The sequence below is a fragment of the Ammospiza nelsoni genome, chromosome 18, assembly GCF_027579445.1.
Source record: "Ammospiza nelsoni isolate bAmmNel1 chromosome 18, bAmmNel1.pri, whole genome shotgun sequence".
Taxonomy (NCBI): domain Eukaryota; kingdom Metazoa; phylum Chordata; class Aves; order Passeriformes; family Passerellidae; genus Ammospiza; species Ammospiza nelsoni.
The window spans coordinates 3371006-3383251 of record NC_080650.1 but is presented as its reverse complement, the minus strand read 5'-3'; the positions used below and the strand labels follow the sequence as shown (position 1 = coordinate 3383251).

The 12246-nt window shown below is 52.8% G+C and overlaps 1 protein-coding gene across 1 annotated transcript; it reads right to left on the bottom strand.

The window, feature by feature from the left end:
* Window positions 1–432: 432 nt before the first annotated feature.
* On the bottom strand, window positions 433–8572 carry CCDC63 (coiled-coil domain containing 63). Its single transcript, XM_059485416.1, has 11 exons — window positions 8504–8572; window positions 7096–7250; window positions 6460–6649; window positions 5251–5370; window positions 4205–4386; window positions 3555–3736; window positions 2680–2888; window positions 2260–2334; window positions 1674–1845; window positions 827–1021; window positions 433–581 (listed from the first exon to the last, which is right to left on the bottom strand). The coding sequence occupies exons 1-11, from the start codon at window positions 8570–8572 to the stop codon at window positions 433–435; spliced, it is 1698 nt and encodes a 565-aa protein (XP_059341399.1).
* Window positions 8573–12246: the final 3674 nt, after the last annotated feature.

The following is a 12246-nucleotide window of genomic DNA, read 5'->3' as shown; positions in this document are numbered from 1 at the left end:
GTGTCCTTGAGTCCCTCTGCCTCCCATTCCCACCCCCAGCCCCAAACCAACCTGTTCCATACTGGGCTGTGCCCATCCCACCTGCTCAGATTTCCTTTAGGCAGCAGAGAGCTGTCAGATTCTGCCAGCTTAGCAGGAAACACCCTATGAGCACACTCATGCCCTGCACCCCACCTGCCAGGCCCTGCAGGACTGGCACCATGGTCCCCATCTCTGGCTGTGGGGAGTGCCCTGGGTGGTGTGACAGGGATGTCACCCTCTGCTGGAGCAGCTGATCCCACCCTGGCTGCAGGTGCTGCCAGCAGTGAGTGAAGCCATGCCAAGACATCTCCTGGTGAGGTTCTGAGGCCTGTGAAAGGTGTTGGGCTCCTTCCAGAGAAGGAAGATGGAATGATGCGCAGCATGCAGAAGCTCAAGAATGAAACATCTTCTTTAATTCCCTGCTGGGGTCTTGGACCCTGATGGGCTCCCTGATGTGAACTTCCTCCTCTTCTTGCCCGCGCTGGGGGGCCTGCTCACCTCCTCCTGCTGCCTCTGGATGACGAGTTCCCGCAGCTCTTCCCGGCCCAGCGGCTCTTCCGCTGCCCAAGAGAACAGATATCCCATAATACACAATTTTACAGGCCTCACACCCCTCACACACACTGTTACAGGCCTCACACCCCTCACACACACTGTTACAGGCCTCACACCCCGCGGTGGGGCAGGACAAGCTGGAGGGGATGCATTGGGAAGGACATGGGGCAGCAGTGTTCAGCCAGGCAGCCACGGGGGATTGGGAGCGGCCACCCCAGCCATGGCCCCTCTCTCCCCCGTCCCTGCTCACCGGTTCTGGGGTCAGCGCTCTCCTCCAGGTCTGGGGGGGGTGGGCAGAGCTTGGCCCTGTCCATGGTCCAGAGGTGGTTGGAGGCTTCCCGGAGGGGGCTGACGAAGCCCTGGGCGCGCTGGGAGCGGTCCAGGGAGGTGTAGCGCAGCAGGGACTCCCTCATCAGGAACTCCTTGACCTTGTTCTCCACGGGGCCTGGGGAGGAAGGAGCCATATTGTCCCACAGTGTCCCTGCAGCAGGACCCCGCCCAAAGCCAGCCCTGGCCGTCTGCAGAGTGGGGGATCCACTGACTTCCCTCAGGGCAGCCTGACTCCCTGGCTGGGTCATGGAATCATAAAATCACAGAGTTGTTAATGTTGGAACAGACCTCCAAAACCATCAAGTCCAACTTCATACTGAATATCCCCTGCCTGTTAAAGCATACCACAAAGTGCCACATACTCTTTATTTTTGGAGCACTTCAAGGGTGGTGACTCTACCACTTCCCTGGGAAGCCTGTTCCAATGCTTGACCACTACTTCAGTGAAGAAATTTTTCCCAATATCCAACCTGAACCTCCCCTGGTGCAATTCCCCTTATCCTGTTGCTGGCTGCCTGGGAGGAGAGGCCGACCCCCATTGCACTTCAGCACCCAGAGCCACAATGAGGGTTTGGGGATCCACTGGGATGTTAAAAATCCAAATTACTCCTAAATTTGCTGGGAAATTGGAATTGCAAATTCACTTTAGGGCACACGTGACTGATGGGACAGAGGAAGACAAAAGCTCAATTTAAACACAGTGCAAGCAGGTGTCGGACAGGACCTCCCAGGGTGGTGACACAGGAAGATGGGCAGCCCTGACCTACCAAAAACTGGCACCAAGCTGTCCCCAAGAGGCTTCACTATCTTTGTAGTGTCACAGTCCATTTCCTTCAAGAGGGTCTCAATGCGAGATTGGATCTGTCCCAGGAGTTGGCTGCTCTCCTTGTATTTGTTCTCATACTTGTTGGCTTCCTTGGTGGTCTCTGCTATTTTTGCCTACCAGCAAAGGTTTTTGTGTCACAAAGGTGTCACACCAGCCCCTCGCTGACCCCACCAGCCCAGTGCTGCCCAGTTCCAGTCTGGAGACAGAATCACAGCATGCCAGGATGGCCCAGGTCGGAAGGGACCACAATGGGTGGTCTGGTCCAACCTTGAGCAGGGTCATCCCAGAGCACAGGGCACAGCATTGTGTCCCGAGGGTTCTTGAAGGGTTCCAGAGGGTTTCCCCAGCCGCCCATGCTGGCCCAGGGCTGGCAGGAGCCCCACAGCCACCCTCTCACTCTGCAAAACCTTCCCACACCTCTCCAGCCCCTGGCCAGAGCAGCATTTACAGGACCAGACTCCCTGGGACAAGTGCTGCCACAGACAGGGATGTGCTGCTCTTCCAGAGGGAATCCATGGCCACCATACCTTCAGCTCCTGCAGGACCTGAGTCTGGGTTGTCTCAGCCTGTTCCCTCTCCGTTGTCACGGCCTCCATATCATCCTGTGGGATGGGAACAGCAGCACATGGGGTGGAACTCTACCTGACCCAGCAGATGGAGGCTGGGGACAACCCAGGGAGCAGGGAAATGCAGAACTCCCAGGAAAAGCTCCCAGCTCCCCGGGACCCTGCAGTGTTTGTGCTGGGTACACGGTGGCAGCATTGAGACACGTTCAGCTCCCAGAACGCAGCGGAGTTCAGCTTTGGCTGCTCCTTTGCATCCCCCTCATCCTCCCTGTGTGGCTGGCTGGATGCGGGCAGTGGTGAAGGACACTCGGGAGAGGACAAACCCACCCTGGCCCAAAATCGCTGCCTGGAAAGGGGAGACAGGGAGAGGCAGGAACAGACCTGGACGGCCTCGATCCTCTGCCTGAGACTCTCATTCTGGACGTTCAGCCTAATGGCAAAGTTAAAGAGGATGAAGAATCTCCTGTCCTTCTCAAGGAAGTCCTCCAAGAAATCATCGATGTCTCCGTCTGACAGTTCCAGGAGACGCTTGTAGGCCACCTCATAGCTCTCCTTTTGGCTTGCTTTGGCCCTCTCAGCTGCCTCAAAGGCTGAGAAAGAGACAGAGAGCCGTGGTTGCCCTTTGCAGAGCCTTCCCTGCAGTGCTGTGGGGTTTGGTGCAGGACTGGGGCAGGAGGGAGAAGTGTGGAGGGGCAGAGGGTCCCTCTCCCACCAGGAAACTGAGCAGGGATGTCATGGGAATGGAGCAAACACCATGGATTCCCTCCCAGGAGGACAGAATTGTTAGATTAGATTAGATTTTAGGAAGAAATTCTTCCCTGTGAGGGTGATGAGGCTCTGGGACAGGTTGCCCAGAGAAGCTGCAGCTGCTCCATCCCTGGAAGCGTCCAAGGCCAGGCTGGGCAGGGCTTGGAGCAAGCTGGGATAGTGAAAGGTGTCCCAGCCCATGGAGGGGGTGGAACTGGATGAGTTTTAAGACTCCTTTCCAACCCAACCTGTTCTGTGGTGAAAGGAGCCATGGTTGCACACAGGAGCAGCTCCCTGTCCCGAGGGCACCCCAAGACACTCAGTCTCACTCAATTATCACTGCTCAGCCTTTTTGTTTGTAGGGTGAAGGTTGGGTGGGGGAGGCTGTGGGCAGGGCAGCCATTCTGCCTTTGGGGTGCAGTTCTATAAACCACCATGAGCAGTCCAACCCCATCAACTCCACAGACTTCAGGTTTGTGCTCCCTGTGCCACAAATCCTGCTCTGTTACCTTCTCTCGCTTTGGCCTGTTCCTTCAATACAGAGAGATCTGCACATTTGCTGAGGAAGAAGTTCTTCAGCCTGCTCTCCTGGTGGAGGGCACACTTCCTCTCCAGCAGCCTGATGTTGTACTGGATGGTTTCCCTGTAGCGCACGTCCCGGATGTCCGAGATCCGCCCCAGATCCTCCATCCTGCACGGAGAGCAGCTCTCACACCTCGTGTGAGCACAAGGCTCTGTGTTCCTGGCCACTCCCAGGAGGGCCAGGCCTGCCAAAGCCCCTGTGGTGCTGTGCCCGTTCCCAGATCTCATCTGGGTGGAGTGGAGTCAGTCCAGAGGGAATTCACAGCCACTAACACATATTTTGGTGGGGTTTTGTACTAAGGCATAGTACCCAGCTCTGGTGAGACACAGAAAAAATAGACTTCTCCATGGGGCAATCCATCCCATCCAAAGAAACATCTGGGACAGATGGAATGAAACACCCTGGAGCCACCAGTCTCCCCACAGTGACCAGGCACCCAACCCTCAGCACCCAGACCTAGATGGGAGTGGTCAATCCTCCCTCTGAAGCCTCAGCTGGTCTCTGTGTTTGAACACTCATCACTGGCACCACCCAGCAGCCCCAAGTTCTGCCCAGAGGGCTGGCAAGGCCCCCTACCACTGGTCGTAGTCCTCTGTGGCTTGCTCGATAGCAGCGTTCAGCAGCTTGTTCTGCAGGACCAGGCTTCTCTCCAGCTTCCAGTAGAGGTTGTCAAAACTGGCTTTCTGGATCTGCAGGCTGGCAGTCTCCTCTCTGAGCTTGTTGTTCCTGGCCACGACGGCGTTGTAACACACAGTGACCTGGGGAGAGCAAAGCAAAAGCTCTGGAGCTGGTGAGGAACTGGGGGGGTTCAGGTTGCTGCTTAAAGACCTTGACCAGGGCAGGGTCAAACACTGTGATGGGGTCTTATGTTGAGGGAAGAGACGAGGATTTGACTCTGTTTCGGAAGGCTTGATTTCTTATTTTATTATATATATTACATTAAAACTATACTAAAAGAATAGAAGAAAAGGTTTCATCAGAAGGCTAGCAAAGAATAGAAAAGAATGAATAACAAAGGTTTGTGGCTCGGACAGAGAGCTGAGCTAGCTGGACTGTGATTGGCCATTAATTAGAAACAACCACATGAGACCAATCACAGATGCACCTGTTGCATTTCACAGCAGCAGATAACCATTGTTTACAGTTTGTTCCTGAGGCCTCTCAGCTTCTCAGGAGGAAAAAATCCTAAGGAAAGGATTTTTCATGAAAGTTGTATGTGACAAAACACAGCCCAAGAGATTTGAAGCTGGCCCTGTACTGTCCTCCTCCCCAGGAGAGGAAAGGCAACAGAAGACCAGGCTGGTCACAACAGAGAGCTGGAGCTGGCTTTGTCCAGGGCAAGGTGGCTCCAGGCAGCCCAGTTTGATCACAAAGCAGGTGCAGACCCTCAGGCTTCTTGGCCCAGCACAAGTGCTGCATTTGGGTCACCAAGCCTGAAGGAGCCTTTGAGATATTTTGAAATATTCTGGGAATGATCAGGCCAGGGGAACAAGGCAGGTGCTTCATGCAGCTTGTGGCAACCAAACACGTTTGCACCAGGTGCTTTGTCTTGACCAGAAAGGTGCCAGGCCCCTGTGTGACCCCGCAAATGTTCTCCAAAAGTCTCCAAAATGTTTCCTTACATGACGCAGACGCATCTCCAGTAACTCAATCGTCTTATGCAGCTGTTTGCGGGTCCTTGCTCCCAACTCCCTCCAGTTTGATTCTCTTTGATTCGCTATCTTTTTTTCCAGCTCTAAAACCTGCACACACACACAGAGGAAAAAAAAAATCAGGAAGTATAATCTCCACCCCTACATTCTGGACTTTTGTCAGGACACAGAGCCAAAGAAAATCCTCTCTGTTGATCTGAACTACAGCAACCCTGTCATTAATGAGCTCTCAGTTATAGGTGCAGCTTTAATCCCAGAGGATCCCACCCTGCACATGCAGAAACATGAACTGTAACTGGGAATGGGGGTTTTTTGTGTCATGAAGGAAGTGCAGCTGGTTTTGGAGGGACTCCAGCAGGTGCTGAACATGGCACAGCAGCGCTTTGCAAGGTGGAAGAGGCAATGAGGATGGGGCTGTGGTAGAGATTTTGTGCTGGCCTGGCAGGGATCTGTGCAGTCCTCCCTGGGAAGGAGTGGAGGAAAACTTCTGCCAGAAGTGGGGAGATTCCAGAGGAAATAAATCCATGGAAGAGTGAAGCAGTTGGAGAATGGTGAAGCAGGGGGCAGGTGGGGGAGGGATGACTCAGGCAAGTCAGAGTTATCATCATCCCTGACAGAAAGCTAACCCTGCTGGGTAAGCTCTGCAGCACCTCCAGCAATGGCAAACTATCCCAGCATGTTCCCTGGAGTCCAGCCTGGGCAGCTGGCTCTGAGAGCAATCCTGAAGGGAACTGTCACTTCCATAGCCCACGTTTCCCTTGGCTTCCCACTCCCCTCCTGCCCAAATCCAACCAGATCCTCAGGAGAAGGGATGGGGCATCCCTCAGATGCTGCTGTTCCTGTATTTGGCGCACCTCAGACAGCACTGTTCCCGTTTTACCTCTTTTTCAGGGGAATACAAGAAGTGAAGGGAGAGGGAGAGGGATTTTTGTGGCCCTGGGCTGGTGTGTGCCACCACCCAGGGGTGCAGGGACCAGTGGGACAAGGCTGAGAGTCCAACCTCACTTTTCCAGTCAGTGCTGCTGACTTGAACGGGAGCCTGGCTCTATTTGTCACTGTCATGTGTCACTTGCCAGGAGGAATATTCCAAGGGCTGAATTAAATGTGTTTTACACTGAGGAGTTTCAGCCACAGGTCTCACTCTGTAACTCCAGCAGGGAACAGTCCAGGTGCTCTCACCTGCTTGGCCAGGTCAGCTAACTGGGCTTTTCTCTCTTTGATCAGGGCATCATTCTGCATGCTGGTCTGCAAGAGGTTTCGGACCTTCATGCGGTTCCTGTTTACAAACACCATGCTGCTCGGTGAATAGAGCTGCTTCAGCGTTGCTGTCACATGTCCGTGCTCTTGCCTCAGATCAGCTATTTCTTTTCTGCAGAAATGGAACAACAAATGACATTTAGCACATCCCATCTGCCAGGGCAGCTCCTTACCCCTCCCCATCTCTGCTCTGTGGTCCCCAGATCTCTTTATCAAAAAGGGAGAGCAATGCCTTGATTGCTGTCAAAAAAGAGGGAGCAATGTTTTATATGGGCAGATGAATAGGACAAGAGGGAGTGGATTTAAGCTAAAAGAAGACAGATTGAGATCAGATGTTAGGAAGAAATTCCTTGCTCAGAGAGTGGTGAGGCCCTGGCACAGGGTGCTCATAGAAGCTGTGGCTGCCCAATCCCTGGAAGTGTCCAAGGCCAGGCTGGACAGGGCTTGGAGCAGCCTGGGATAATGGAAGGTGTCCCTGCCTGTGGGAGTCTATAAATCAGTGATTTTGGCATGGAGGAACTCCCCAAGCTCCAGGCAGTCAAGCAGAGCTGTACTCACTCCTGAGCCTGCATCTGCCGCCAGATTTCGGCGTCGAAGAATTTCCTCTTGTAGGCTTCATGATGGAAATGAGTCTGCAGGTGCCTGATCTCCACTTTAGCCCTGTATTCCTTCTCCTTTTCGGTGATATCCAGGTCTGCTGAGGCTTCTCTCCTCTGCCACAGACAAGGGAGGGTTTGGTCAGTGGAGCAAACTCAGCCGGCAGCAGCAGCTCCAGCTCTTCCCTGGCACCTGAGATCTCCATCACCACCCAAAACACACAGAGCTGGCTGAGCTGCAGCCAGCACCACAATTCCAGGACAGGGAGAGACCTCCACCAGTGCAGAGGACAGGTGATGGCAGGTTGTCACCTCTTTTATCAACCAGCACAATAGCGAGGACCACGTGGGTGAGAACCAGAGCCACTGGTGCTGGGGACATGGACGAGCCCAGGAGTGGAGCAGGAATGGAGCAGGAGTGCTCCTGTCCTTGACCATCAGAAGGTGACTTCTAGCTGAGAAACTGCCCAGCAGGCAGGCACTGAAGGCAGTCAGACCCACCACTACCTGTGTCCTCAGCTGACTCCAATTCCCCAACTCTGCCTCTCGCAATACCCAAATCTCAGTCCAGGGTGACATTCCTGGCACAGGAGAAGCAGCCCCAGTGCTCCCCAGCACCTTGCTGGCAGGAGCAAACCTGCTGGATGTTTATTGCCATGGGTAAAATCCCCACAGCAGATCCTCCACGCTCCCTGTGAAGTCCAGTTTTAATTTGTCCTTCTATTTTACCTTCATTTTTCCCGTCTAACTCTGCTGGTTGCTCCGTAGACGCCTTGGGAAGGGAACAAGTGAAACTCTGCAGGCACAGGATTGCTTTCCAAGGGAAGAAATGAAACAGGAGTAATGGGGTGGCTGTGTCCTCCTGCCCATCCCTCAGCACCCGCTCGCGTGTTTGGCACATGAGGAAACCATCACAGATGGCTGCAAGAGGAGTAAAAGGAGAGCATTTCTGGTGATGTCACCGTGAAATTATCGAGTTTTATAAGTAGGGGAAGAACAGATGGTTTGAGCTGTTCCATCCCATTCAGTACCTGGGTTTCCATAGAAATTCCAGCGAGGCCAGTCCCCCCCCCCACCCTGTGCCTGTAGAACACCTGGATTGAGCCCCTCTGCCCCACTGATGCCAGGAGGGCACTGGATGGACCCTGCAGCCCTTACCCCCAGAGCTGGTCCCCAGCAACCACACTGACTGCAGTCCCTTGGGTGTCCCTGTGTCCCCTGACACTGCTCAGCCCCACACAGGGCACCTTCCTCTCCAGCCAGGAGACAGAACCACAGTGGCACTCAGGTTTTCCCAAAGATCCACCCCTATTTCCAGCAAGAAGCTCAGCAGAGGGAAGAACCTAGAAGAGAACTGGTCCCAGTCCTGCCCTGTACTGGCCCAGGTTCCACGGTTGCCACGGCAGCATCACCACAATGGAGTGAGGGTGGTGCCCCATGGTGGACCAAGCAAGGAGCTGCTGGGACCCCAAATTACACAGACCAAAGGGGTTTCTGTGCCCCAAAACCAGCCCTGAAGCTCCAACAAATCCCTGGCTGTGTGTCCACAGCAAGGAGAAACCCTCATTTGGAATTGAGCCATAACCTGGCATTCAAAGCCTTTTGCTCCAACAGGAGCAGCCAGGGGCTCACCACCTCCAGCAGTGCTTCAGGATTAGGGCTGCTGCTCAGTCCACATCCAGATTTTTGGCCTTCCAGCCTGGTTTTTATCTGTTTTATTCACAAAGACACCATCACCACCTCACTGCCACCACTGCTGGCACCCAGAGCAGCAATGGTTGGCGCTGCCAAACTGGGGAAGGGCCCTGGGGACAGGGACATGTTGGGTGGCTGATTAGGGGACAGATTGAGGCTTCATGCCCACTTCTCTCCTCCCCATGCAGGGAAGCACACGGGAGCTGTGGACTGAGCCATAAGAGCCACCATAATCCTTTCCCTGTGAGCTGGAGCACGTGGCTGGCTCCTTCCCAGGGGCTGCACAAACGCTGGGATCCCTGGAGGGCAGCAGCACAGGGGCTGTGTTCTGTAGCCCTGGAGATGCTTACTCAGCTGTGGGCTGAAGGAGAATAGAGCAGAGCTCACTCTGAAGGTGAGCAGAGGGCAGCCTGTCCCAGTTTGCAGGGCTGCAGCGAGTTCAAAGCCGCGAGCAAAATCCCCGAGCAGAGCATCGGCACCTCCCCGTTATCCCGGAGACTTTGATGAGCTAACAGCCCAGGCACCAAGTCCCAGCCTAATTCCCAGCCAGACAGGCTCTGAGGAGGCATTTAACTGGGAATCACATTCATGGCAGGAAGCAGAATGTGGTGTTTGATAAGAAAAATCACAGCTGAGGGCAGAGCCCTGCTGGGGAGGCACCGGAGCCTGAGGATCCCACCAGGGCTGGGGGAAGCTCCCAGAGCTTTTCCTGCTGTTCCTGCATGAGCAACAGCTCCGTGGGATAATAACAGAACCTCTCTAGGGTGAGCTTGTCTCTCAGTCCCTGTGGCCCTGGCTGTGTTTTAGGGCACGTCCCTTCTTTTCACCCTCAGCAGAAACAGGGCCAAAGCCCCAGTTCACAATAAAAGTAGAGGTGCAGGGGTGAACGTTATTTTTACAGAAACAATGCCACTCAAAATCTTGTTTTTCCTTTGCTTGGACTAGTCCAGCCTCAAAATACAGCCCATATTGTTTGTCCTTTTTATGTTCTTCTCCATGGACCAATTCTCAATTGTTTAGCAATGAGCAAGTCAGTAAATTAAACTATTCAGGAGGGCTCTGATTTGGTAGAGTCTGTGTCTGTCTCCCTCATTGCAGAAACAATGATTTGACTAAAGAGGACTTTTTTTCACCCAAACAATGCCTGACTGTCACACTTGCTCTCACTGAGGGTGACTTCATTGTCTGGATGGACCTTTCAGCAGAAGAATATTTGGAGCAGGATGAGATTGTCCTTAACATTTGAATCCAAAACGTCTCCAGCTTCTGGGAGAAACAGAAGAAAAGTGACTTTTTATGCAATTTTCAACTTAACCAATCTTGCCCGATTTAACAAGTACATTTAGCACTGATTGACATGCAGAAATTATTCCTTCAGCAGCAGATCTGGGGGCTAATTAAAACTCATTGTACTATATTAAGGGATGAATTCTGATCTGTGCAAGCAGTGTAAACTTTCCCTGATTCCAGCAATGATTTTCCTGTTTCTCTGGGTCCAGCTCACAGGGGCTGCAGGGGATGGTCAGAGCTGGGCTCGCTCTGAGCTGAGCTCCCACCTGGGACCATCCCATCGACGTCAAACCAAATCTCTGGGGTGAGATGCAGAATTGGGCCCATATTTTCATGCAAATGCAATACATTCATGTTACTTAATGCCTATTTATAATAAATCCAGAACTTAATTCTACTTAACCCGTCTTTAGTGTTTGACACATGAAATCGGTGAGTCACAGGGCTATATATGGAACTGTCAAAATTTTCTTTTTTCCCCTCCTCTAAAAGCCTGGATTAAATCATAATCAAACTCCCATCAGCTCCAGCAGCAGTGCTGGGATAAGCAGGAAGATGCTGACAACTGCTAAGGCAGCTGGTGGTGGGGAAAGATCTTCTCAGGCAACAAATTGATGGCTGAAACCTCAGAGGAAAGGTTCTGAATTCAGACACGTGCTACATCCATTTGCTGAAATTGTAAAACCAGAATGGCTTTGGTTGGGAGGAATTGAAAAGCTCATCCAGTTCCACCTCCTGCCTTGAGCAGGGACATTTTCCATTATCACAGGCTGCTCCAAGCCCCATCCAACCCAGCCTTGGACACTTCCAGGGATCCAGGGGCAGCCCCAGCTTCTCTGGGCACCCAGTGGCAATGCTTCCACACCCTCTGAGTAAAGAATTTCTTCTTAGCATCCAATCTAATCTCTTCTCTTTTAGTTTAACATCATTCCCCCTTGTCCTATCACCATCTTGCCCATGTAAATGTTGTCCTGTGTTCCTGCACCTATCTCTTGGCCTCCTGGTGTCACCTTACCAAGGCCTGGCTTGTGAATGGTGCCCCATGAGCACATTTTCTAGCCAGGTTTTTGTTTCTTTCCTCTGATGAATGTTATCTTCACGTGTGCATGAATCAGATTTCAGCAGGCAAGACCAGTTTTGGCCCAAAACCATCACAAACACATGGAGAGTTGTAGACCTGCAGCATTTTGCAACTGGCTTGAGTTTTGCTCCGTGTTTCTTAGAGAAAAGGTTTAATTTCAGATATACACCAGGTATATCCTCAGGTGCTGAGCTGTTCTCTCCCTGCACAATATCAGTTCTTCCATTCTGTCCTTCCTGGGTGGGGTAGAGACATCTCTGTGCAGGGACATGACTGAAAGGTTTTCAGGGTAATTGGTAGAGGCAGGGGGAGAGGAGGCTGTTGGCTGCCTCCTCGATTACAGCTGTAATTTCTCCACACTCCAAGAGGAAATTGTCATCGTAATTTCCTGCAGATGGTTTTCTCCTGAATTGCTGACACCGAGTGAAATGTGATTTCCAGCAGTGAACTGTCTCCTCCGTGCCTTTGCTGGGAATTATTTCAAGCCTTGCTTTAGGAGCAAGTTCCCCAAGCTTTGACTTTAGGAAGGTGAAACTCTCCCACAGCAGGCTCCACCACTCCAGCAGAGCCAAATAACGTGGATTTCATCTGTCTATGCTGACTCCCAGGCACCTTTGGCTGCAGCAGGCACACTGAATTACTGCTCAAAGGCTGCTTCCACGGGGTGGAATGCAGGAGGGAAATAGCGGAGGATGTGCTGAAAGCACAGAAAGAAGAAACCTCCAAAAATTTCACTGGCCTGAGGTCAAACCTGGCACGTGACAGACACTGCAGGATGATTTTAGCTGAAGCACGGAGCAGGGGACTCAAGGACAGAGCCATCTCAGTGCCACTGTCTGAGCTGGAGCAGGGTTCCCTGTGCCACCATGGGGTGCTGAGCCCTGGCACAGGCTGCCCAGAAAAGCTGTGGCTGCCCCATCCCTGCAAGTGTCCCAGGCTGGACAGAGCTTGGAGCCACCTGGGACAGCGGCAGGTGTCCCTGCCCATGGCAGGAGGTGGAACAGGAGGAGATTTAAGGTCCCTTCCAACCCAAATAATTCTGGGATT

Coding starts and splice junctions, on each gene's coding strand:
- CCDC63 (XM_059485416.1), bottom strand. CDS start 8,572: ATGGGGCACCACCCTCACTCCATTGTGGTGATGCTGCCGTGGCAACCG. Junction 5,371..6,459: donor TAGCTGACCTGGCCAAGCAG/GTGAGAGCACCT, acceptor GTGTGTGTGCAG/GTTTTAGAGCTGGAAAAAAA. Junction 1,846..2,259: donor AGGTCCTGCAGGAGCTGAAG/GTATGGTGGCCA, acceptor CTTTGCTGGTAG/GCAAAAATAGCAGAGACCAC.